General features: G+C 38.9%; 2 protein-coding genes across 7 annotated transcripts; one reads left to right on the forward strand and one right to left on the reverse strand.

The window, feature by feature from the left end:
- Positions 1-8,689: 8,689 nt before the first annotated feature.
- On the forward strand, positions 8,690-18,165 carry nkpd1 (NTPase, KAP family P-loop domain containing 1). 5 transcript variants are annotated; one of them, XM_051379156.1, is made up of 6 exons: positions 8,690-9,291; positions 10,513-10,579; positions 11,646-11,762; positions 13,112-13,440; positions 13,795-15,252; positions 15,736-18,165. In XM_051379156.1, exons 2-6 carry the CDS (start codon positions 10,540-10,542, stop codon positions 15,994-15,996), a joined length of 2,205 nt encoding a protein of 734 aa, XP_051235116.1. In that variant the 5' UTR covers positions 8,690-9,291; positions 10,513-10,539; the 3' UTR covers positions 15,997-18,165. The 5 variants fall into 5 exon arrangements, with proteins under 5 accessions (XP_051235116.1, XP_051235119.1, XP_051235117.1 ...); XM_051379159.1 differs by having other exon boundaries at positions 13,296-13,440; XM_051379157.1 differs by having other exon boundaries at positions 8,690-9,109.
- Positions 17,999-25,311, reverse strand: lims1 (LIM and senescent cell antigen-like domains 1). 2 transcript variants are annotated; one of them, XM_051379160.1, is made up of 11 exons: positions 25,101-25,311; positions 23,962-24,118; positions 23,750-23,816; positions 22,714-22,834; positions 22,363-22,512; positions 22,058-22,208; positions 20,878-20,970; positions 20,675-20,723; positions 20,469-20,544; positions 20,105-20,280; positions 19,273-19,399 (listed from the first exon to the last, which is right to left on the reverse strand). In XM_051379160.1, the coding sequence occupies exons 1-10, from the start codon at positions 25,127-25,129 to the stop codon at positions 20,142-20,144; spliced, it is 1,032 nt and encodes a 343-aa protein (XP_051235120.1). In that variant the 5' UTR covers positions 25,130-25,311; the 3' UTR covers positions 19,273-19,399; positions 20,105-20,141. The 2 variants fall into 2 exon arrangements, with proteins under 2 accessions (XP_051235122.1, XP_051235120.1); XM_051379162.1 differs by lacking the exon at positions 20,105-20,280 and having other exon boundaries at positions 17,999-19,399; positions 25,101-25,309.
- Positions 25,312-26,455: the final 1,144 nt, after the last annotated feature.

Here is a 26,455-nt window from a genome sequence, read left to right on the forward strand (position 1 = left end):
AGAATCGGCTGATACATATAAAGGCGTTGGATAAGGATCTGGGACAAAAACTTATCATAACTGGTACAAGATACTACTTTGTCTGTTTTACAATGTACAGTAACCATGAAAACATCATCTGTAATGTCCTGCATGTTCCTAAAGTTCCCCCCCGACAATGGAGCATAGTGTGACATCAGATAGAACAGCGGGGATTACATTTGCTGATTGGACTCAACTGCTTCATTCATGATTCCCAATCATTAGCTCGTTCACCAGCTGTGTGGCTACCAGCTGACTAGTGGTATCCAATCACATTCATCGACTGAATGCTGCACAGGGACAGTCATTATAACCTGACACTTATCACAGTTACTCTGCTGATTCACGTCTACACTGTTTGGTGTCACAGCTCCCTACACTACCATAACCTACTGCCAATGTGGTATTGTTGATTTAACTCAGATTTAATGTTCAATTGTGTGTTTATTAATGGGAGATTAGTTCTCCCTGCAGAATCCTCGTTGCTGCAGAGCTTTCTCCACCAAATCTAACCACATAACTATTTGCTACGAATGGTCAATTTCTTCATATAAATGTCTGATTGAAAGGATCCTTTGTATACTTGTGGCCACATATTGTACAACTGCGCTCTCGCTCTTGCTTTTTGTAATCATGGTATATATTTTGAAAGTATGTTCTTGTATGTTTGACCATGCAGCTAAAGCTCATACTGTTGAGATGTTGCACAGTTACTTAACGACTTAACTATGGTAATTGCTTTCAGATCATTCTTCTTGAGGGTGTTAACATGGTGATTACAAAGTGATGGTGATAATAGGAACACAGAAGTAGCACAAACTATTGCAGAAACAACATAACAACAAGCCCCTAAAAAGCCAATAAACACCTCTCTGGTATCAACAAAGCTGCTTTTTTTTTTTTTTTTTTTTTTTTACAAAGGCAGTAGTTTTTGGGACTCTAAATTACACAGGTATTCATAATAGTGTGTCCACAGCCATTGGTGGATTGGACTATTTATAAGTATGTGTTGGCAGAGAAATATTTGATAATTAATGCATGAATTATCTTAATTGTGACCTCATTACCACATCTGATTATGTTTAATGTATCATGGTGATTATAGCAGGACATGCTGTTTTGCTTGTTAAGACGGTGGGTGAGCTGAGAGAGGGAGACAGGCAGCAGGGGAGACAGAGGACATGGCTCTGCAGGGTTTTCATCCAATGCCAGCAGGGTTTACAGTGTGCAGTCGCTCAGCAGAGGGCAGATACTTATTCATGGTTAGTCTCACTGAATCTTGAATCCATTTTAAAGGGTCGCTTCACCCAAATTAAAATATAACCTGTTTTCTCACATACCTCTGGTGGCATTAGCCATGCAGATAACTTTGGTTTTATTTGTCAAGGTTATCATATATTAGTCTTGGAGATATGTGCATCCACCCCAAAACAACTGAAGTCAGTTAAATTTAGTTTGTGGTGTTCACAGAATTGAAAAATTGCATTCAATAAATCAAGAGCAACTTGTGTTTCCAGAACCAGTGTCCCTGTTGCTCTGGAAAAATTTACTTTACTTTAATTTCTAAGTGTAATTTTTCAATAGCGTGAGGAATAGTGTGACCCCTTGCAGGGCATTTTTGCCATGAGAGAATTATACAAGGGGGATTACGTCACTTAATTATAGCCTATTTAGAAACTTGTATCCTATAAATCATGTTTATACAATACTAAATTGTTTGTATTTGTGGGGTTTGTTTTTGAGTGAATTAAGTGCCATATTTATTAACTACAACAGAGTCACAGGGAGGTGGTTATGTCAATGGTGGGTCAATGGTGGGTGTACAAACGGTAGGACCTTGAGATCGAAGACCAGGTTTCACATCCAGAGTAAGATTTTGGTTTCGATTAAATTTTAATTAACACATTGTGTCTCAAGTCACTATAGTTTTTTTCTATATTCAGCCAAATAACAATCTTTCCCTAACCTTAACCAATCTTACTTAACAACATTTCCATATTATATTAAAAGAAAACATAATCAAGTCAGAATTAAGTTTCCTTCAAAATGTATTTGCTGTTCCAAATTATTGTATAATGTTATTTCTGGGAGACAGGTTTGCTATGTATTATATTCTCTGTGGAAAAGAAAAATAAACCTGTTTAATGACAGGACAATGCTACGGTTAAGGTTCAGTTAGGCACAAAGACGACATTGTTAAATTTAGGGAAAGATCATGGTTGGGTTAAAATAAATAATTTAAGGCATAGGGAACAAAGACTGTCTCCTGTGTCCAGCCTTCTTTTGAAACACAACCTAGTCCCTCTGTGGACTTTGTCGCTCTGCAACAATGTCACAAGTTCTTCCTCGTTTGCTCCCAACGGACATAATTACTACAGCTCCCACCTGAACAACACTGATGTTTTTGAGCATTTACGACTGAACTGTTGATTTTCTCGGGGGACCGTCTCACTTACGTAACTAACCTTTCTTGCATCCTGAAGGAAAAAGCGTGAAAAGTAATCAGTAAGCAGTGAATGATTGTTCTTAAAATGTTATTCCTTGACAGGTAAGCTGTGCACATCCCATTTTAAGAATAATCGGTTTAACACTATATGGCTGAAGCAATATTATACAATGTTCATTCTGAAAGTAACAGCCCCTCCCCATAACTACATATTGATCTTATCCGTGCAATTTAGCACTGCCTCTCTTCCCTCCAGCTCCCCTCCCTGGAGGAAAAAGCAATACAGTCTCATCATACACACAGACACACAACAACACACAAACAGTGACACACGTACACTTACACACTGTGGGTATGATAGAGGGAAGTGTGTGTGTGTGCAGTGGGGGGGGGGGGGTTCACACTCGAACACATGACTAATAGACTGTCGACATAGATAAATGACTTTTTAAGTAACAGAAAATTGCTCTGTATTCCATTCACTGAGCAGTAGTTTCCTCTCTTCTCTCTATCAGTCTTCCCTCTTTCTTTCCCTTGTCCTCCACTTATTCATCCTCCCTTTCTCTGCTCCCTGCTCATCATATCTCCATCCTCACGCCCTGTTCATCTCTACACCTTTGCACCACTGGCTCCTTTCTCTTCTGCCAGCGCTCTCATTCTTCCCCTACTGTACATCTCTTCATATTTCCACCCCTGTTTCCAAAGCAACAAGTAGCAGAGGTGTAAGAGTCTTCTTTTTTTCTTCTTCTTCTTTTTTGCATGTGAAGGAGGAGACAGGAAAAGATCTGGGACTGCACAATAGTGGAATTATGCAAATTAATCCACCCAGTGACAATGGATTAGAACGGGCGCTCTCACAGCTGACAGAAGGGGTTTAGAATGAGCTCTGAGAGTCACTTTAAATGATTCTTGTCTCACAAATCAGATTCACATTCACACTAAGATTTCTGTGTCCACCTATTGCCTTTCTCCAGCCTGGATGTTTGAATAGCTGCTGTATCTGTGTACCGTGTAAACAGACCTGACAACTGAATACTTTAGAATAGATGCAACAGTTAAAAGAAAGCAGACAGAACCTTTGTCCTGAATAAGAAGACATCAGTATTACATCTTGACGCCTCTGAAACAGAGAAATCTCCATATGCATGTTTGTAAGTGTGCCTGTTTGGTGTGTGTGTGTGTGTGTGTGTGTGTGTGTGTGTGTGTGAAGGTATGACAAATTACGTTTTGATGAATGGATGAAATGTGTCACTACTATCTCAAATCTTATTTACACCTTATTATGTGTATGCCACCTGGATAGCATTATTTGAATGATCCATATTTCTCTAACGACATGTGTTAAAGCTGTATTTTACCTATCCATGTGAAATCAGATTAGTCTTTCCTGTACAAAATTCAAACAGCTATAATTGCCAACCTGACAGCCTTTTCCATAGCAAATGCAAAACTATTACTCTTTATTCTCTCTTTGTTTACTGTTATAAACACTGCAGGCTCTGTTGAGGCCATAATAATCCCAGCACTTATTCTTTTATTTCAGAATGTGTCTTTGTCAGAAACACACCACAGGCCCCAGTTGGTCAATTTCAATCATGTTAATCATACATGGACATTCTTTTGTTTGTTTTATTGTAATGTGGGAAAATACAGAAAAAGAGCAGACAATACATCAGTGTCATCAACAAAACCACAACACAATAATATTACGTACGTGTTGCTGTGTCTCGGTGAGAGACAATCTTTACACATTGACACACTGACTTATGTACTCCAATTCATTATAGATTAAAACTAGACTAAGAGTCTACAGCGATGCTAGCAGCTAGTTAGCAGAGGCGGATCTAGGGGGGTGGCATTGGGTGGCCACCCCTAGAAAATGTCTACTCCAGTTAAAAAATAATATGTTAAAAAACGGAAAATAATTTAATGATCTGTTTTCATTTAAGACTAAGTGATAGGCATGTATTTGGAAAAATGTCTGAATATTTGTATATAATTTAGTTTGTTGATTTCTGCTGCCACCTTTAGATATTTCTATTCAATGCTTTACTAAAGTGCCTCAATAAGCTATTGTTTTTTAGTTAAAATATCTTTGACATTGATATGTGTGATTGTTAAAGTCTCCATGCCCTTCTCTTTCTTTAGATCCGCTCCTGTCTGTGAGGCTGCACTTCATCACAGTTGTGCTTTGACCTAAATGCAATGACACATGTTGATTTTTGGTAAGTACAAATGTTCACCATCTTAGTTTAGTGTGTTGTTGCCAATTGTTTGCTAATTAGAGCAAAATACAAAGTACAGCTGAGGCTAGTGAGAATGTCAATATATTTGCAAACGTGGTAAATTAAATTATTGGACACATTTTTATTGGATGATGAAAAATCGGACGATCATCACAGGTAGTATAATTTATCCTGAGGGGGAAATGAATGTCTGCACCAATGCTTCCAATAGTCGTCGAGATATTTCAGGACCAAAGCGGTGGACCAACAGACAGACCAACATTGCCATAGAGCCGTCCTGTTAGCATGAAATAGTAAAGTTGTATGCCATCAAATGAAAGCATACAAAAAGTGAAATAGCCTGAATGTTGACTTTTGTGGCTGTGCTGTGGATACACTGAAAATATCAATTTATTCAACATAACAGATTGTTTTGTTTGATCTTGCTTACTTGTTGGATGTACAAATATGTGTATCGCTCTGAACTGAAGGGTTATGCATGCATCTTCACACTCTCCTGCCACATTGTGCAGAGTACATGTATGCACACTTTTGTGTATTTCTTTGTAATAACGGCTGACACATTAAAGTGATTTTACAGCAGCACTGATAGTACTGCTGGTATGATCTGTGTGTGTTCAGGAATCGTGTCCTGACAGCAGGTTAAGGTGTCATGATGCAGTGCATGCTGCAAGCCTTGAGGTGTATATGTTCATGAAATATAAAACAAACAAGATTAGAGTCCCTTTTTATATGATAAAACAATTCCTTTGTGCAAAGAGTCAGGGAGACTGCAGGCTGTGTTGACTGAAAAAACACAGGTACAGGTGGTAGGAAACTAAAGAGAAATGTGTGTTTGTGTGTGAGAGAAGGAAGTAGAGGGGTAGATAAGGGGAAGCTATAGGAGGAAGGTAGAGACTCAACACTTGTACTTTGCACTGCATCTGGATATATCCTCCCCTTTGCTTTGGTGAAGGTCTGATAGGGAGCAGATTTTATAACAGCCTAATAACACCCTCCAAGGGGTCTCAAGATACAGCTATTCTATCTCTGCAAGAGCTGCCATCATCTTTACCTCTACAATCCAGCCCCTGTCAGCAGCCGTCAACCCCTACAGCCCCTGAGCCAGCTGATATTGACAATAAAACAGGAGGCAGGATCAGCGGGTTGGCTTGAACGTGTGCACACATACGTGTAAGTTTGTGTGTTGGTGAAAAGGTCCAAGAGTGGACGCTCATTCCAACACCACCACCCAGAGAAGAGCTTGGTTGGCACCTGGTAGCTATACTCTCACACGGCGGGATAAAGACAGATTTCATGGAGTCATGGAGAGGAATACAGAGAGGCAGCCGCACAGAAAGAAAAATGTATAATGATCCCCGTTGTCACAGCCATGACTTTTGGACAGCTCTGGTTACTTGCAGTGTGCTGCAGAGGAGATGGAGAATTGTAAGCCTTGTCATGCATCATAAATGTAATACCATATGGGAATGTAGCTCTCACACACAGTAGAGAATATGAATTTGTGCACCCCATAAAGAAGAATGCATTGCCTTTTACAAGGTAGCAAAGGACGTATTGTGTGGCAGGCCTCATAAACATACGTATGTTTCTCTTATGAGTTTTTCCGGGATTTGAGGGAAGGGTGTACAGAACGGGGGAGGAGGATTAAGAGGTAGATAAGCATAGACACTATTTACATTGAAATGACTGTACTACTAGAGAAGGGAGAGCTTGAGGAGGAGAAATGGAAATAGATGAGAATGAGATGATGGGATCTGAATGTGAATGGAAAGGAGGTTGAAGGTGCCGGCAAAAATAATCGTGTATGGGATGTTTGTGCTGATTGATACAAGATCAGCATGCATACCATTTCGCTCACCCCTGCCCCAGAAGGGCTCTTCGGTGGCAATCTCATTGCTGCCTCTTTTTTTTTCTCTCCTAATATTTGCCGCAGAGGTATCAAACAAAAAGTGGATCTTGCGAGTGTGGAGGAGTTTTCATCTCGCTCTCTCTGGTGGGATTGTTAAAGCAGACAGTGTCTATAGATCTCTGGGGGTCAAAGCATTCAGAAACCTCCATTTGTTGGTGCCATCATCCCCTTGGTAAAAATAAAGGACAATCAGTGTGTGTGAATCAGCTTGTTGCAAGGATCTGGACCCCTGCACCTCAGGGTGAAGACCCTATCATCATCTTTGCTTGCTGCACAGCTCTGCGGAGGGAGCAGCAAAGCTTAAGACATCATGCCCAGATTTGGCACTGCTTACTTTCAGTATATCTGGCTATTTCGCTGTCCTCTCCTTGTGACTTAGCAGCATCTGCAGTGAGACTGATCAATAGATCACACCAACAAGAGGTCTTGAGGCCAATTAGGCCAAGCAAGCTGGTGTCAGGCTTTGTGTCAATAGTGAGGCTTGTCTGCCCTTAGGAACAATGGATAAGAAATAAAAGCAGATATATATTAGTGTGTGCTCTGTGTGCTGCAGTTACTGATTACCATTAAATGATCATCAGCCCATCCAAGAGAAGTTCTAGCACATCTTAAGCTCTTGACCGCACCCCATTTTCAGTAAATGCCTCCTTCACTGTCGGGTCTGCTCCTACATACCAAACAGACGAGAGAAGTGCGATGAAGGGCGGCTGATCAAATGTCATTGTCCTGCTTTCATGCACAATACTATAGCACCCTCTGTTGGTTCATTAGATTACAACATGATTTAAAAAAAACTATCACACATTATCCAACTTGTTCATGCATCACAGCTGATGCAAATGATCTAAAGTGTGCACGTTTTGAACCATTTTCTGACAGAAAATAATTGTCATCCCTTGAACCTAACATATTACAATGTTAGTTTAATTTCCCCTTGCCTTAAGCAAAAAATCACTCCAAGTCTTGCCAATCCTGAAATATAATTTATCTGTGTCTGATACCAATCTTGGATTAATCATGAAGGTGAATTCATTAACCTTAATTGCAAGGTTTATGTGGTGAGAGAGCGAGGTGTGGTGAAGGTTCATAGAAGGGGAGATACAATCCAATTCGTTCAGTATTGGTTTGCTAAAGACTTCTGGCCAAGTGATAACTGAGAACTGCTCTCTGTCACACACACACACACACTCACACACACATGCACACACAGCCTCACTCTCTGTATGACAGTGAAGTTAATTAAAGTAGTTGAACAATCAAGTACTCAGAGTAAAGACAGAATTAGTCACCCTCAGGCCAAGCACTTTAAATCTTAATCAGACGTACACTAATTAAACTTCATTTCAGCAACTAGCCAAAAAATGTTCCTCTAAGATGTTTGTAAAGTTTTGACGATCTACACATTTGCTAGTGGTGTGGGTGTGTGGGTGTTTGTGTGTATGTTTTCATATAGTATAGTTTGTTACAGTAGTTTTTATCTTATCTATTAATTGTGGTGAAACACGTGAAACAACACTTCTTACATATAATATTACATTGCAAATGAATAATTTTATTGTCAATCAGAATCTCAACGAATCAAATCTGTATGTCATAAAGAAGGTTTCTTCCGAAAACACAACTCATCATCAGAAATGAATGTTTTACTTAGAAGTGTAGCCCTTAAATTATCATATAATGAGCAATAAAACTCAAAATCAAAATCAACTGAATTAAATTTTAAAAATCTTTCCATTTAAACCTGCCTGCTTCTCTGGCTAATGTTTATGTACCCAAATATAACTGTGCACACAGAGCTCTGTGTTAGTGTTCATCTATGTTCACACCAGTATGTGCTTTCTTTTCGATATTTATATGCTCTAAATGCAACAATTTCACAAAATTAATTTATAGTAGTTTGTGGAGGACTTGTGTTGTGAGGTATACTGCGACACCAGATGGTAAAAGTGGGTTGAGGCAAAAAAGTTAATATGCCAAGGGAAATTAGGCTCCTAGCTTGTTTTTCAAAGCTTGACTAACCAGTTATGTCATAACAAATCCTGCTCTAGGCAAAAAAGGCTTTGGTGCTGTTGCTTTGGCATCTTAACTGCTATGCATGTCAGTTCAGGCCAGGCAGAGCAATCCAGCCATTCTCAACCTGGGGGACTCCAAACTAGGAATTCAGTTCATGAATCATGCAGACTCCAGGCTCCAGCATGAAATCACTCATTTGTTACATTTTTCCATGGACTGAAAAAGTTGGACAGTGAATGCCAGGAGCCATTGCAAGAATGGGGGGATTTTTCTACCTCGTAATGCTTTCAGGAACTACCCACTTCACTCCGATTCTATGAATAGAGAGAAGATTGGGAGCAGGAGTATGGGGTAACGGATTGGAAAAGGAGAATGGAAGGAATGTACAGCTCCATCTCTCTGAAATAATTGCATCTTGTTTGTGACTTCACTTCCTGTGTCCGGCCTACAGACATAGCCTGTGGTTATCAGGTGCCTTTTTGTTCTCTCTTATCAGTGTTGTAAAGTTTTATAGCACTGAGGTCTTGGGGGTATAAGGTTCACCGCACCTAGCTGCTGCTGCATTGTCCTTTCTGTTTTCTGGATACGTTTTAATTAACGATTCGAGATTAATCAAATTTAAGATCAGGACTGAAATTTGGAACTGACACCAGGTAAGGTTTTTTCAACAGAAACTACTTTCTACTTAAAAATAAAATATCAGTCATTATTTTATGGCAGCTTATGGTATCATTACAGAAGTTTTACAGTTGTAGTTTGGTATCCTTTTGCGCATACTGGTCAGACTTTGTACCGTCAAAGTTAAACATAAACTTTATCAAAAAGAGAGGTCTGTAGCTCTGTTTTGTACTTCTGTCAGACGGTCTACAAAGCTATTAGGCATGTGCAGGCAAGAACTCAAACAGGAAATATGTAGCCAACAGGGAAAGGGACTAAGTAATGCAAGGTAATCATTGACACAGCAAAAACTGTTGACATTTCTTTGCTCATAAAAAAAAAAGGCTGACCTCTAGGAGGGTACACAGCCATGCATGAATGTCAGGATATCATCTCAAAACAATTCACATAAATGCCTGTCAATCAGCACTCAGAAAGAGAACTAAAAACAATCACTGTGGGTTGTGGGCTTTCTTTTTGTCACATAAGCACTTTCAAGGACGTGCTTTTCTACACGGAGTGCTTTCCATTTAGCTACATAGCTGTTCTAAACAAACAAATATTCAACACCAAATCCTCAAGTTCAGCTGAGAGTACTGAATCAACAGTGTCAAACCAGTATATGTTTTTGCACTGAAGCTCCCCCATCACAGGAGACTGAATGTACCTTGTCTGCTTAGACATGATACACAGCATGTTTATATTTCCCAGGACTATTTACACCAAATCTACCAAGCTTCCTGAAGTGCTCATTTGTGTACTTTCACATCTCTGTTTCTATTGTTTCAGTTCTTCAGGGTAGAGATGGGGTCCAAATAGTACAGTCGGGTTGCAGCTACTGCAGTAGTGCTAATAGGACACTGTAGCCTACCTGCCTTTCAAAGTCAAAAGTTAAAGGGCGTAAGAAAATATTGAAAAATATTGTATTGCATCGTCTTGTATATTGTTTTGTGATATTGTATCGATTCTCAAGGATTGGATTTTTTAAAAATTAAATCGCAATATATTGCCGAGCTTACAGTATCGCAATAAATCGCAATATATTGAATCGTGATACGTATTATAATGCCAGATTCAGCCCTTCTATGTGTGGAAATAAGGGAGGTGCCTGTAGCCAAATGGAAAGCACACAGACACACAAACACAGACAGAGAGAGAGAGACACACATCGCTTCACCACCTGCACTGAGGTCCCTGCTGTTTCTTATTCCTCACAGGCCAGAGGGGTTTTCTGGGAAAGCTGCATGTCCCAACACACAGTCAACATGTATCATCCAACAAAAGGTAAGTTATCTGCAGGTAATCACACGTATCACTCCGGCTCAGAAGGGTTCCATTTTCAGTTTCTGTTTCATTATCATGCAAGGCACACAGACACACTGAACATTATCATGAACTGAGTATAAATGCTTCTAATGTCGGAATCAGGGTAGTGTCTCCAGCCTCTGTAAACATTCAATTAAACATTGGTAGATATTAGTCATTAATCAGTTAGCATATATTAATATACATATTCATTATATTCTAACTAAAGCTTTTAATTTGAATTAAGATGTGGGTTAATTTATGTTTTTCTACAATTTCTTTAGAATTCTTTATGTCTATACTATGTTGTTGTTTGATGCATTTAGAGCTCATTGTTTCTTACACTAACTTGTTGTTCTTGACTGTGGATAATACCATTATGCTGATTAGACAATTGTCTATATGTTGTTGAACTGGGTAATGACAATGATATCATTACAAGGGATGAATTAGCCTTCTCCACATGGGCCTTTTAATTTGTTGTTATTGTTTTGACTTCAACAGACTTAACACACGTCGCCAATTAGATCCAGAGAGTCTTCATCCAGCTATTTTTTTATTAACTTTTGATGACAAATGCAGTTGCTGTGTGTCAGGTCTACATTTATACCAAATTTACAGTTTAAAGTTTAAGTTCAATATAACCTACATTACAATCTATAAGGTAGGCTTCTTCTCCACTCCTGTTTAAGGGCTGCATTTTTACTTCCTGTTTTCCACTGAAAATGTAAATGTTCACAGGCACTCATCTGTGAATAAGGTCTATGCTGTGAACATTTTCCCGACATGAGTGTGCTTATTGTCGTTTCAGTTTAGTTCAGCATTATTGAGCTAAGAAAAGGCTGTCTGTAGTAATTAGTTCTATGAGCATATACCTGAGATCCAGTTCTCTCAGCTTTAATGTGAGAAATTCTTCAAATAATCTTCAACTTTACGTTACTTGTATTGCTCACAGAAGACTATGTGGCTAAGTGTATTTGCGAGTTTATATGAATACAAAGGTTAACCATGCCGGGGTTTTTTTTTCTTTTAAATCTCCTTTCAGATGATATTTATGCATATGCACTGTCCAAGACCCTGACAAAAGTTTCATCACCTGCAACTGTAGGACTCTACTCTTCATGTGAGAATCGAATTAGGATGATCCTTAAGCAGATGGAAGGTATGTTAACACTAGCTGTATCCCAGCATGTCGTCTCTGTTGTCTGCTCTTGCTCTTGCTTTTATTTTATAAACCACTGTCCTGTGACAGTGTCAGTGCCAGTCTGTGGCAGCACAATATCATCACAACACTGTCAACGTATTGTTTAATTCTTGCATTGACTTAGCCACTGCAGTCAATCACACACACAATGGCACCTCAGAGCTGGCTCATGGCTTCTTCACAAGTGGACATATTTCTGCTCTGAATGCCCCTAGAGGATCTCTGTGTCCTTAAGTGCACATACCATAATTCTTCTAAACACTGTGCATGGCAAGAAAAAGTGTGTCCCAGCTTGAGGTCTTGCCCCCATCACACACGTTGTATATTTCCCCTAACAACTTTATGTCATATGGGATGTATAGTAATTACAAGTGGTTGTCTTAAAAAGACGGTGTGCCCCTTTCAGAAGATGTACATAACAATCCCCTCAGTGTTGAGGGCAATTGTGAGCAAAATGCAAAGCATCAAATTACAGTTTAAACCACTGTCTGCAAATTTATAAGGATGTTTTACCTCAGGAATGACAAACAGGTGGCTGCTTGAACTTTAAAAATAACATTTTTGAAAAATGTAAGAAATGTAAGAAAAAATCACATATTATGTCCCAACAGAATTCCACAAATATGATTTCAATGTCAATGTACAGAGTCTCCTTTTTCAGGAAATATGTTTAGACTCAAGTGTGAAAATACATATTTCATTTTATAGACATGTGACATTGAACCTTCACATTTCATTTAATAGACATGTGACACTGAACCACTGAATAGAGCATGTACTCCATTTAGTGGAGGGCTCAAATAGAAAAGATAAGTTTAAGGTTGTTTCTTTGTTGTACCCAGAAGGTCTTGCAGAAGCTCCTGGATTGTCATAATGACATTTTTGTTACCTTGGCAAACAGTATTGCACATGTTTATGCTCACATATTAATGTCCATGCAATAATAAAGCTTTGAAATGTGGCAAGACAGATATTCACTTCTATATTAGAATTGCCATTGTGCATGTTGCCTTCACTTGAACTATTTTAAAAGCACAAACATTTGCATATGAATAGGTATGCAGAAAAGTCTGATTATTTTCCCTGGAACAAGTTTTGGATTGATGCGCCATGTCCAGGGCAGTTTATTAAGTAAAATGTACCAACTTAATCCCATAACATTCTAAAAACCCAATATACTGTTTTAACTGATTTGATATCTCTCTGTCTTAATTTATATAATTTATCCTTAGATACCCAAACTTGCTGAATGATTTATCCTTGTATGTAATATTACTACTGTAATATTATGTTTTATGTCTCTTCAGTGAACATGAACCAGGAGGCTTCAAGGATTGAGCAGGAATACAAAAAAAAACCCAGGCCTCGCTCAGCTAACCCTTCATTTACTGGCTTTCTAGCGCTCATTGGACGACTGCTCTTCTACATGCCCATTTGGACTAAGCAGAATCAGCAGTATGATAATGTCAGGTTCATTTATGTGCATTTTAGTGCCTGGCATTTTGCAGGGAGTGACCTGCTTTGGGCCGGGTTAGCCATACGACTGTTTCATGCCATGCAGATGAACTTTGGGAAATTACAGCTTGTACTCTACCGTGTGGCTCAATATGATGAAGAAGAGGAAGTCAAGAAGAAGGTTTGTAATTTGTCTTAACTATTCTCAAGAGTCCACAGTGATGCTAGTAGCTCTGTGTGTGTACATATATTCATGGTGCCCAGATGATGAAGCAAGGTGTGTTGTGTTTTTGCAAAGGATAAATAGGCACAAATAGGATTTTTAGATAAAAAAGTTAGGGGATAACCTAAACCTAATTATTGACTGACAACCATGAATGTCTTTACAAAATTTGGTGTCATCCGGACCAAAGTGGTGGACCAACCAACAAACCCAGGACTAACAGTGCTATCTCAAGCTGCTAGCTACAAACTTGGGAGTGGTGTCTAACCTGCTTCTCATTTTTTCTGTGTTTTGATTCTATAAAAAATTCAGATAGTGGAGGATGGTCCTAACAATTGGAGGTCCAAAAAGGTTTGCTGCTGCCCCCTGTGGTTTTTCATCCTGTGCATTCTTGTGGTTCCAATTACCCTCCTCGTATTCCTTTTGACTTTTGGCCTTCCTAAAAACGAGATAGAACCAGAGGAGGGGGTGAATGCAAAAGGCCAGGTGGGTGTGCTGGAGGGCGTGTTCATCGCTGCATTAGGAGTGCCAGCAGCAAGCGCATTGAGGTTTGCCTTTATGATGGCTAAGAACCTCATCTTCACCCAGGATCTGAACATCAAGAAAGGGATGGACAACGAGCGGGTCAGCAGCCAACTAGGCTTCATGAACGAAGTGAGGAAGGAAATGTGGTTCCTGTCTCGCTTCATCCAGTTTATGGAGGTGTTTGAAAGAAGACGGATCCGAGTGGTACTGCAGATCACCAATCTGGACCGGTGCTCCCCGCAAAAAATTGTTGCAGTTCTGGATGCCATCAACATTCTGCTTTCAGATGAGGAAAGTCCGTTTATTTCCATTCTGGCCGTCAACCCAGATGTTCTTGTACAGAAAGTGAACTTTGCAGATGGCTGCTTCAGCAAAGAGGACAGAGCATATGCACTGTTGAACTGTATTGTGACTCTGGCTTTCACAGTCCCACCACTGTGCAATGATTCAAAGCGCAATTTATTTCACAGCCTCACTCACAATTCGGAACTCCCTGAGAACTTGATCCGGAGGGAAGATAGACATAGAACTGGGGACCTTGAAAAGATATCTTCCACAGATGAATCTACAGTCTTCATTCCATTGGACACAAAACAGTCAGAACCACTCATCGAAAAAACTACACCAGCACTGCATGTAAAAGAGGAGGATGTAGAGAAATTGGTCAACAACATCCTGAACAGCAATGAAATTAATCTAAACAAGTACATGTTAGATGACGCCATGTCTATGAGGAGAGTGATCAACTCCATTCGAGTGACTGCGATAATCATGATGGCCTTGAAGAAAGAGTCTCCTCTACCAGAATACATTGCAGCATGGGTGGTCTTGGCCAATCAGTGGCCCTGCCGCCTCAGCTGGATCATCCAGTGTGTGGAAGATGCTCAGCAGAGAGCAGACATTGGAGATGGTGTGGCCAACACTAATGATTCAAAAACCTTATGGGAAGTCTTCAGTGAGTCTAGGGCAGAGCTGTATGTGATGAGTGGGCAGATTGAGGAACTCCTCGAGCAGGATGGAGATCCTGAGATGTTCGAAAAGTTTCTCAAAGTAGATTTCCAGTTTACTTTAAAAGACTTGAAGACATTTGAAATGACGACAGTGAACCTGGATCATACAATTAGGAAGGAGATGGCTCAGATCCGAGGGACATCCAGGCTGAGAGATTCTGGTTGGATGAGGAACCTAGCTCCACTGCCAATCACAACTCTCATCAATATGGATACAGAGGATGTATGTACAGAGGTAAGAATTTACAAGGTTATAATCTTTAAGATTTCAGTCCTGGTTGATTTGGCAACATCCGTGATTACTGGTGGTAACAGCAAGTGTGGTGTAATACTACCACAGCAATACAACAGAACAAATGTTGTTTAAAGTGCAGTCAACCAACTTGTGTTTTACTGAATAAGTAATTTAATAATTGCTCTTTTTCCATCATGCCTGAGCTACCACCATCTAATTTTCACATGCATGAGGAATTTTCATGGCACAGTTGATTTGGTAACGCTGCTGAGGAGTTAGAAGTGTGCAGCCTGTCACCTACAACTGCACCTGCAATCAGGTTCCACTATTCAGTCCACTAGAGAATTAATATGCTTTTTATAGGCATTTCTCATGATCAGTGTCATGATCTAATGATCAGTGTCAACAATCAAAAGTTTGTTCAAACTCATCTAAATTACATTACTCCTGTATATGAAACTTATATTTTCTTCTTTTTCTTAGTTGGCGAGAATGAAATTCCCCAGTAAGTACGTCGATATTGTGAGAAAAAATGACCTCAATGGTTCGGCACTGGTCTTTGGTGATGCAGATGACCTTAAAGTCCTCCTGGGCATGACCTTCGGTGAATGGGCAACCTTCAGACTGCACTTCCTGAGTTCCCTGTCACATCTCCGACCACAATACAAGAGCGAGTCACCTCATTCCCAGAACCAGCTGTCCAGATCTCCCCTACATGTTGCTCATCATCATAAAATGACTTAAAATTAAATGCAAAATGTGTCAGTGTTTGACTTGAGTTAGACGAGGAGATAATTATTGACAAGAACAGGAGTATATATTTACCAAAGTTATAAAATATTCTTTTAAGTCACTATTAGCCTCTCTGGTTGTTAAACACTGTAGTCAAACATTAATCACTATAGTGTGTCTGAAAATTAGCTATAAACCAGTTTATTGGGAATAAGATTGCTGTGCAACACTATTGTCAAGAGCTTCTCCTGTGTAACATTTGTGCCTTTTATATCAGTATGAGCATCACTGACCATTTTCCTCTGACCTGTTTCTCATAAAGAAAGTAGTCAGGGCAACCTCTCCAGCATCTGCACTGCTGTAGTTAATGATGATGACACCAGCTCATACTTTAGATACACAACCTTTGTGCCTAATATCTCAGTCTGTTAATGCCAATGAGTCACTGTCACTGCTAAACTGTTACTCAAATGTCTACAGATATTCTCCTCCTGCTCCCTCGTCCACTCCAACACACACCTCTTGTCTACAGTCCCCTTGAGGCATTTCAATTGATCGCTCCCTGCGTTCTCATCTGGGGGGTGATGAGACATTGAGCCTTGATACCAAATTGAATTGTAATGAGTTGCGTGACTGGACTGAGCAGTTTTAGTTTATCACACTTCCCCCCCCAAGTTCCCCCCCAAGTTCCCCTACAAATGTTCAGTTATTATTTATAGCAGATGAAAAGCCACCAGTAAGCTTCATACTTGCATGAAGAAAAAAAATCAAGTATGGTTATACTGTTGCAGAGGCCAGCCAAATGCACTTTAAAGCCAACCACAGTCCACCTAACTGGTTTACAGTTTCAATTTGAATTAATGTTTGAGTTAACGTTCATAAACTAGAGAGTTTAAGTGTGAAGTAATTGCTTTCACTTTGTTTAGCTACAGGAGCTTGTGATAAATTGCTTTTTAACAAAAAGACTGCATAAAAAATTGTGATTTTCCTGTGAATTGTGAAGTAACTAGCATGTGCATGTTTGTTAACCTAAGGGGTACAAGCCCAACAATGATAGCTATTGTGTTACCTACATGTCCAATCATGTATACACCAACCTAAGTTATCTAAGCTACCTAAGTGATTGAACATCTGTCTTTTTCACTGCAGATATTTGGACAGGTCACAGCAGGAAAAGCACATTTTACTGCTTCAGTTTTATTGTCCTGGCATTGTGCATGCTGACTCACTTTAATACTCAATGAAGCCATTGTTAATGTCACTGATAATATCTGTGCTTCCTACAATGCAAGTCAAAATGTAAGCTGTGAAAAACGTATTAGCAGACAACACTGTTTTTTTTTTTTCTTCTGTCTGTGAAGGAAATGTGGCAAATAGAAATGGATCAAGAAGATAAAAAGCTGTGAAACATGTTACCTGAAGAAAACTTACAGACCAACTATTGTTTTCCCATTGGTTTCAGAATCATTTTCAGTAATATTATACGCAAATATATAATTACATATTGCATGACCTTTTTGTAGGAAAAAATAAGCTAGTTTCAGTCTTTTACTCTGCCTTTACTACTCTATCTAACATAAAGTATGACAAGCGCATGAAGATATAAATTGAGGGGTTTTCTATCAATGATTTAGGCTGTAAGGGTTAAGCTGAAATGGTTTTACAGAAGCCTCCTTCATGCATGAAATTGCAAACTCGATTGCAGGTTTTACACATTCAGTGTTGTTCTTGTTGTTTTGGCTGTGTTTTATTTTTATTTTATACTTAATGCAAGTTCATTCTGGGTTCTGTGAATGTTTATAATGAGGTGTGTGATGTAACTATGCTATACATACATAATGCATGCTACAATTTTACTAACGTAAGCTCTTCAATAAAGTCCAAGTCTGAGAATATTAACTGAACTTTTAGGTTGTGGAAAGCCTTTAATGCAGACGGTGGGATTTCATTTATGTCAGAGCCCAAACAGGCGTTAACAAGGTATATTTGGAATTTAGATAGAAATTCACTATGATGTGTTTAGGAATACTTTATTGATCATTTAGCAGAAAATCAAATACAGTATATGTGCTACAGTAAACTGTAATTCTCTGTTTCTGGCAAATCAGATGTAAATTCTGGCAAATAAAATGTATATGCAAGTGTTCTAATAATAAAAAATGCTTTCCCAAGCAAACATCATTTTTTGTTGTGTGGCACGTACAAACAACCCAAGCAATGTGCTGACTCAATGATACTTTAACATCAAAGTATTCTCACATTAAATAATCAGCTGAAGGTTCATTTCATCTGGATTCCTTTGAACTGTTTCCCTCAGAAAGTTGCAAACGTTAATTTAGCTAAAAATATCAGACAAACAAACCCCAGGCATTTACAATACAAGCATTAACATTACACTACCACACAGTTCATACTGGAGGTCTTAACATCAGTGGGTTAGGGTAAAAGATACACTTGGATTTGTAGTCTTTCTAATCATAATAGCACCCTCTGATCTCATATTGCCCCAGCTTGCTGTTGATGTTTCAAAACATTAGGACTAAAGGGCAAATTGGACAAATCAACAGTATTAGTAATTCAGAGACAACCGGTTCTAAACATTACATACAAACTTCTAACATTTCACAAAGATTGAACACCACCAGTTGATTAGTAAACATATCCATGGTTGGATTCATTAAGAGATTAGCCTTGCTCCCAGTAATAGCTCATTTTAAGTTTTTCTTTAAACATGTTTATTTTTTTCCTGTTAGCAAGAAGAGACATCATTGCAATATCCTATAAAAGACAGTGGTTGCTTTTTAATTACTCATACTGAGGTATAAATGCTCAAAATTCTGCTTTCACTAGATACTTTGTCTAATTAAGATTTACTTAGGCATAACTGTATTATAACGTAAGTTACATTTTAACCATTATCTGCATTTTAAGACACATAGTTTATATATTCAAGGCACACATGTAATTTAAAATAATGCAGTATGTAATTATGCTCGTGGTAAAGTCGTCATAAACTGGTACACCACGTCTTGTTTAGGGGAGAATAACAAATTTGGACAATTTAGGAATGTAAAAAAAAAACAAAAATAACATTTGCATATATAAAAATAAAAACAGCAAGAAAAAACATCTGATAAGAGGCACCTTTATGACAACATCACAGTGATATATATTCATATTTTTAAGTAGATCCCAGATTGAAATTACTAATATTGATGCACTGGTAAGAGGACAGGTCCTTGTGTTGTAATGCAGACAGAAATCGTAGACATACTTTCAGGTTGTTTGGCTGGAAGCATCTCACTTGCGTCCCAAAGACTCAGCCAGCTTCTTGAGCCGTTTCTTCAGCTCCAGAGGAAACTTCTCATAACACTTTTTACAAACAGGCTTCATGTCAAACTCAACAAACTTGTTCCTGAAAAGAAGGAAAGAGAAACCATGTCACTGCCAAATATGAAATCCGATTTCTCTAGCCCACTATTAAAGTTACTGAAGTTTTAACATTCTGATTGCATGATTCACAGATTACTTCAGATGTGCTGTTAATCTAACAATAGCCTTTACTGATTACTAGCTTACCAATTCAAATCTGAATAATGCAACCAGAATGATTAACAAAAAAACATACAACCTTAGTTCATCTCTATTAAGAATAAAAACATTTTTAAACTAATTTCCGTTGTGTTCTGTGCAACTTGCAGCGTTTCTTTGTTTAGTTTTTTTTTTAAATGCTATTCTTGTGTTATCAAATTGATGAGGTTTTGTTTCTCTTTGCATGTTTTTTGTTTTTCTCTGTTTTATATCACTTTACACTGAATATCTTTGGCTTTTAGCCTGTTGACTGAACAAAACAAGACACTGGAAGACGTCAACTTTGACTGTCTTACGTGATTTCTTACTATTTTCTGACATTTCAAACAAGCAGTCAATGAGAAAATAATCTGCAGATTAATCAATGATAAACGCCATCATCAGTTGGGGCCCTTATCATAAGCATCAACTGGGCCATGTTTATTTTCCATGCATACTTAAGAGGTTTTGCACAAACAGCAATAACACAAAACAACTGCAGTAAAAAAGGTACACCACAGAAAAAAAGGAAGGTAGAGATAGCACCAACCAACGGTCGGAGTGGTGAGTTGTAATGAATAATAACTCTACAGACAGACAGCAGGTTTTTTCTTGCGGTCTTTGGCATCACGCTCACGTCGGGCCAGGCGGCGTTTCAGCTCCTCAGGCATGCGCTCATAGCAGTGCTTGCACACTGGCCTCAGGTCAATTTCAACAAACTTATCTCTGAGTTACCATAGACGCAGCAAGTGAAGCGTGTAAGAAGAGAAATTGGAGGAAAAGGGGGAAAAGTTGCAGCAGGAAAGTGAAATACACAAAGATAAGTTATAAGACTATCACTAAAGTAGGTGTTAAGTAGTAAGTGTTACAAGATTAGTTAGTATAATAAGCTTTTGATGGGAAACATCACTTACTTGAGAGTGAGTTTCGTATTGCAGGTAGAGCATGAGAAACAATTGACACACCAGGCCTTGTTGAGAGCAGAAACCACTGAGGGGATCACAGAAGGTAAAAAAATAAGGAAATTATGTTCATTCAACTTTTGTATCTTCAAGAAACATTTCATGTAAATTTTTCAGAACACAGTACTGAAAATGAGCTATATTACACTGATACTCACCATCGCCTTCAATCACACGGTTGCAGTGATAGCACACATCACCAAAGAGCTTGACAGCACAGAAAGAAGGACATTAGGTGTGTATTCAGCAAATGCAAATTAATTCAGTTGGTGAAGCACTGAGGGGTTGATATTCATTTTATACACAATTTATGATGTCTGTCATGTCTTCCAAAGACTTTACATGGCTGGTTTTTCCTCACCTGGTTATAATGAGTCTCACAATAAGCCAACCCCTTCCTCTCATAATGCCGATGACCGAGGAAAGGCTTCTCACACTTGGCACACACAAAATGCTGAAAACAAAAACAAATGTTACTGAGGGAAATGGGGAGCTGCTAATGAATGCATGTAAAACTGACAAGAGCAACAGGTGCCAACACACATGGAGAGGGTACCGATTTCTTTATAGTAGTCGGAAATATACTGTAAATATTACATAAGCATTGCATGAATGTGTTGAAGTTAAAAGTTAGAAATGTTTTAAGTTATAAAATTGCCTTAGTGAAATATTACTTACATAGTAATCCTTTTGTTGTTTTAATCACATTTAGCCCAAATGTCCTATGGAGTAACCACTGTAATATTTCTATAATGTTCCCACACTGTTATTTAAATAGCTCTGCTTTTCTGGAGCCTGCCAGATGAAGTTCCTCAAGCGGTTAGATACAACATTAATTTGAGCTAATGACCGTCTGTAGCATCAAATTGACTGCTATACACTGTTGATAGTCTTGGGCTTTTTAAACAGAATAAAATTCAGCAGCCTCCAGATGGGTGAACACAACTTGATCTGCTGCGCTCTGCCTCAGGAGATATAATCTTTTTTAAAAGTGCTCACATTTCTCCTACTGCCTCAAATTAGCTCAATAACAGTGTTTTGGTTCTTAAGTGGTTTATGTAATGAATTGAATTTTCCTGTGCATTAAATTAAGCCATATAATATCAACTGTAAAAGGTGGTCAGCATGAAATTCGTTGAATATAATTTACCTGTCAGTGGTTACTCTGACGCTTACTCCCTGTAGTGCAACTTGCAACGTGCAGAGGAAGTTTTACAGAAACACAGAAAGAATTACATTGACCTTGTTACTTTTTTTACTTACATACTTTTGTATATCTCTCTTAAGGAATTGGGGCACATCAAGTAAGCAAAGATGATGTTCAAATCAGTCACACTTGAAATTTCCTTACTATCAGTATCACTACTGAAAAAAAAAGCCAATTTGCTTATCCTTACTTCTTTCCAAACAATTACCAAACCATGAACATGGTAAACATGGTCATGGTTCCTAAAACAACCTTCTAATGGCTTTCTTTAGAGTAGGCAAATCCAACATGGTATCTTCAGTACTGACAAATAGTCTTAGTCTTGTTCACAAACCTCTACATGCCACTGCTTGCCCATGGCATTGACAACACGCCCCTCGATGGGTCTCCTACAGGCCCCACAGATGGGTACACCCATCTTGTCGTGGCAGGGCAAACAGAAGAGCTCTCCCTTCAGTTCCCTGGCTTCAGCAGTCAATTCCTTCCTACGCACAGAGAAATATTGATACACATAAAAGAGAGAAGAGCACAGGGCTTTGAACCTACTGTTATAGATCATTATGTGGACCTAAAATATATTTTAAAGCCAAGAATGTGCTGTTTTCTGTATTAACAGTGGGGTGGAGTGGTAAGACTGACCCACAGTTGTTGCAGTTGAAGTGGTCTGGGTGGTAAGGGTCATTCTTAAAGATCAGTGGCTGCTCCTCAATGATGGCATGGCACTTTTGGCAGATGTACTTGCCCAGGCCTCGAGCTTTCTCACGGTTATGGCACGGGCGACACAGGTGCCTGAGGTAAATGGAGAAAGGAGGAAAAAGTGAGTCTGCAGCCTCAAATAACATTTTGACATACTCTGTCCCAGCTGCTCAGAATTCTGTTATTTGTTAAAACGCGAGTGAATGAGTCACCAGCTTGACGTGTGTGCGTAACCACCTGCTTTACAGGCTGTCACAGCCTTATATAAAGACTGCAATAAGATGGGATACTTACCTACCAGCATTTTTGACAAACCCCACATCAGCAAGCACAGCCTGGCAAATGTCACAGCAGAAGCAGTCAGGATGCCAACTATTGTTCATGGCCTTAATGACACGGCCGATGATGAACTCCCCTGAGGGAAGGAAAGAAAGAAAGAAAGATCAGCTTGAGACGAGTCGAAGTTTGACTTTTCCAATACTTGTTGGGACTAGATGCTGTTTTTTGGGTACTGTACATAGGTCCTAATGAGTACTCCATTAGAGTCCAAGCGTTCCTACAATGCACTACAGTGCTTCCTATAGTGTTCTCAAAGTGACGCTTTAATGTTAAATGAATTGTTATTATCAATTTAATTTAATCAGAGCATATCTGTCTCACCCCGGACACATTATTAATACAGAGTATTTCAATTAAGCTCACAAAGCACTAAAATGCATCTTGGGAGATCTAAACACAAGTGGGAAGTTCTAACTAAAAGTAAGAATAGACTTACTAACACATAGGTTTTGTAGTGCAGTGGAGTGTTTACAAAAAGGGAGCATGGTGAGCAACAAGAGGACCAACAGAAAAGGTTTGAGAACCACTAGTACAGTGTGAACCCAGAGGTCTCTATGACAGCATTAAATGAATGCTTAGTCAACAATTTAATGTGATCATATCATGGAAATCCTTCCACCCACCCACCCACCCACACACACACCACACCCACACCAGATTTCCCAAAGCCAAACAACAGCGTTTCAATAACCCAATCCCAAAAAATCAAATCCTCTCTTCTAGCTGGAGTGCAAATGTAATTTTGTCTGTCTAGCTTCAGTCCCCCAATAAAATCAAACATGAGCAGGAAATTAAAGATCAATGCCAAATAATCACTTGAGATTCTGTTACCAATGCAGTCCGTCTCAATTAGACCTAGACATAGTCTGAATATATCTGAATACAAGATGCTTTACTCTTTACTTAGGTTCCCCATTATCTGGGGTACACACAAACCCCCAGATACTAAATCTGGACCGGTCCTAAATGAATGAGGCCCTATAACACTCACCACACTGGTGACAGCATGGAGCAAAGAGCATCTGGAAGTCATGTTCACAATATTTTCTCCCTTCAAACTGTAAAGACAAGAAGATTGAGATTCCTTCACTCAACAGAAACAGTCTCTATATAAAAGTGCAGCAGACAAATCATCACCACACTCGTAGGGCACAAATCATTGTGTTTATGAAATTTATTACAGTGACTATATGAGTGCATTACCTCATAGAACAGTCCCTCTGGAAACTGCTGGAAACATTGAGCACACACAAAGCAGTGCTCATGGTACAGCTCTCCATTACTATTGACAATCTTCTCCGTCGCAGCGAAGCCACTCTTGCATCGCTCACAGGCTGCATTGGCCAGGGCATTAGCGATGCTGTTGCACGAGACAAGAAAATACATATTAGTGCATCACTTCCCCAGAGTTCCTGTGAAATGTTAGGCTGACCAGTGTTTAACATTTCTCACATAACTCCTACATTAAGGAGCTGAGCCTGTTTCAGCAGCTGTCACTGCGGAGAATGGGAGTAATATATGAATCAGCTTGGGGAACTCAGTAACACTTACTCACTGCACAGTCATCACCTAATTTGGTAAAGGAAGATGGAGGTACAGAAACCTAGCTGAGAGCCTTTTCCAACACACACACACACACACACACACACACACACAGTTACTAACAAACTGATTAATAACAACAAGACTCAGATTCCAGCTTTATCAATATTAAGCTCAATGTCCACAAGTGTCTGTCAGTATTTTAGAATAGTTCAAGGGAGATGATGACTTGTGTGAGGCTTCTTGTGAAACATAGCTAGCGTTAAAGATGTTAAAGTTAAGTTTACTAAAATAAAAGTAGCTGACCCAACAAAACTTAATGTTACTTTGTCCCCAGTATTGGTAAACTATGCAACAGTTGCAGCCTTTAAGTTATTTTTAATCAATCACGGTCATATTTGAACAGCCATAAAACACATGTAAGTTAAATAAAGGGGCGTAATAATTCACATAACGTTAATGTTGATGTTAATAATTAGCGAAGAAGGAAATGTGGCAAGTTAATTGGACTAATCGCTAACACAGCTAACTAGCATGCTAACAGTTAGTTAGCTCCAAAAAGGGGTTAAAGTTAATTACCTAAGTATAATATCTTAACTGCAACTTAAAAACCAAGCTTTAAACTGTTGCCGTGGAACAAAATATGTATTATTAAATTGCTGGTGGCTTTCAAAAGCTATTCTAGCGTAGCGGCTAGCTAACTTTAGCCACTCCGGTTGGCCATTTAATCCGACGTTAGCTTTAGCTGGCTGGCTGAAGTTAGCGGTTGTGTGTGTTTGCTACCAACACAAACTCCTCACCTGCCCGTCATTCCGGCCACACCCAGCATCACCTCTTGAAACCACGGTTGTACAAACGCAGTCAGCTGGTGGTGTGTTAATTCCTGTCGCCGAGGTACCGACGTCGTTTTCAGGGGAAACACAGTCGTCTTGCACCGTGTCGTCCCCTCCCAGCGGAGCCGTCCTGTGCCTCAGCTGGCAGCGCCTTCAGGGGCGGGCAGGCAGGCCAACCACTTGGGGAGTGTCCCATGGAAGTTAAACATCACCAGCTTTCTAAATCTGATACTCCAGACTGTCCTAGATTGGTTTGGATTTTAAAAAAGCCTCTTCATACTGGATTACAGTCAGGACACGTCCATACAAAAACCTGATATGGGCTGTTTTCTATTGTTTTACCATAATGTATTTATTTAATCAGAACTAGTATTTTTTTAATATGAAATAACAGGTGTAGGATAATTTCCATATACATTTTTAAAGAAATCAACAGTGTAGTGAGAAGACTAAATTAAAAAGAGCTTTTTGTAAACTTAACGCAGGTAAATACAATCAGGTGGCACAAAATTGTTTGGGGAAGAGATTTGGCTGCACTGATTGAAACAGATCAAACCAGGTCAGTTTAGTCTAACCAAAGTGAACCTATATAGATCAATCATGCACAAATATATATATATATATATATATCAAAAATGCAATATGGCCAGGTGCAATATCCAACCTGCAGAAGCCATTTGTTTGATATAGGTAAAATGTGACAAACAGCATTATAATAAAGTACTGTAGTGCTGCAGAGATGCCTTGGCCTACAAATGTTGTTCTCCAGATTTAAGAAAACAAGTTTGTTCGGCACAGATCAACAAATGTCACACCGTCATAATTTTAATAGGTTTTTTTTGTGATGAATAAATTTGTTTTGCAAAACAATCGTGAATCATATATCTGTCAAAATAATTGAAATATTTTCACCAGACGGTCAGGAGACTCAACTCCCTCCCTGCTCTACCCCCACTTCATCATATCTTAGATAATATCATTTCAGTTTCGAATATTTTTCAAAAGACAATTGCCTGTATCACCTGTGTGTTCTATATATGTAGCCTACAAAACAAATGTTTCTAATAAATGTGAATCATGGACTATTTGATTAAAATATATGTCTATATATGTAAACATTTATAACTCATTATCATATACAGTATGTTTATGTCCGGCCATATATCAGATTCTGGATATGTCAGTCAGTTTTTATTTATGTGATATTTACCACAAATCAAATTCCTGGGCTGCTTATTATTATGTTGTTATTATTGATTCAAAGATCTCTCTTCCTGTAAATCCAATATCTAGTACAAAGAGATGAAAAAATGAAACTTTGC

Source organism: Dicentrarchus labrax, unplaced genomic scaffold (assembly GCF_905237075.1).
Source record: "Dicentrarchus labrax unplaced genomic scaffold, dlabrax2021, whole genome shotgun sequence".
Lineage (NCBI taxonomy): Eukaryota > Metazoa > Chordata > Actinopteri > Moronidae > Dicentrarchus > Dicentrarchus labrax.

Bases quoted from the DNA above. Each gene is read 5' to 3' on its own strand.
- nkpd1 (XM_051379155.1), top strand. From the start codon at position 10,381: ATGTGTGGAAATAAGGGAGGTGCCTGTAGCCAAATGGAAAGCACACAG. The intron at 10,580-11,645 runs GTAAGTTATCTG...ATCTCCTTTCAG, and splicing joins CATGTATCATCCAACAAAAG to ATGATATTTATGCATATGCA. The intron at 11,763-13,111 runs GTATGTTAACAC...ATGTCTCTTCAG, and splicing joins GATCCTTAAGCAGATGGAAG to TGAACATGAACCAGGAGGCT.
- lims1 (XM_051379160.1), bottom strand. From the start codon at position 25,129: ATGCTGGGTGTGGCCGGAATGACGGGCAG. The intron at 22,835-23,749 runs GTGAGTGTTATA...TCCTTCCCTCAG, and splicing joins TCCATGCTGTCACCAGTGTG to GGGAGTTCATCATCGGCCGT. The intron at 20,545-20,674 runs GTGAGTATCAGT...TGATCCCCTCAG, and splicing joins CCGTGTGATTGAAGGCGATG to TGGTTTCTGCTCTCAACAAG.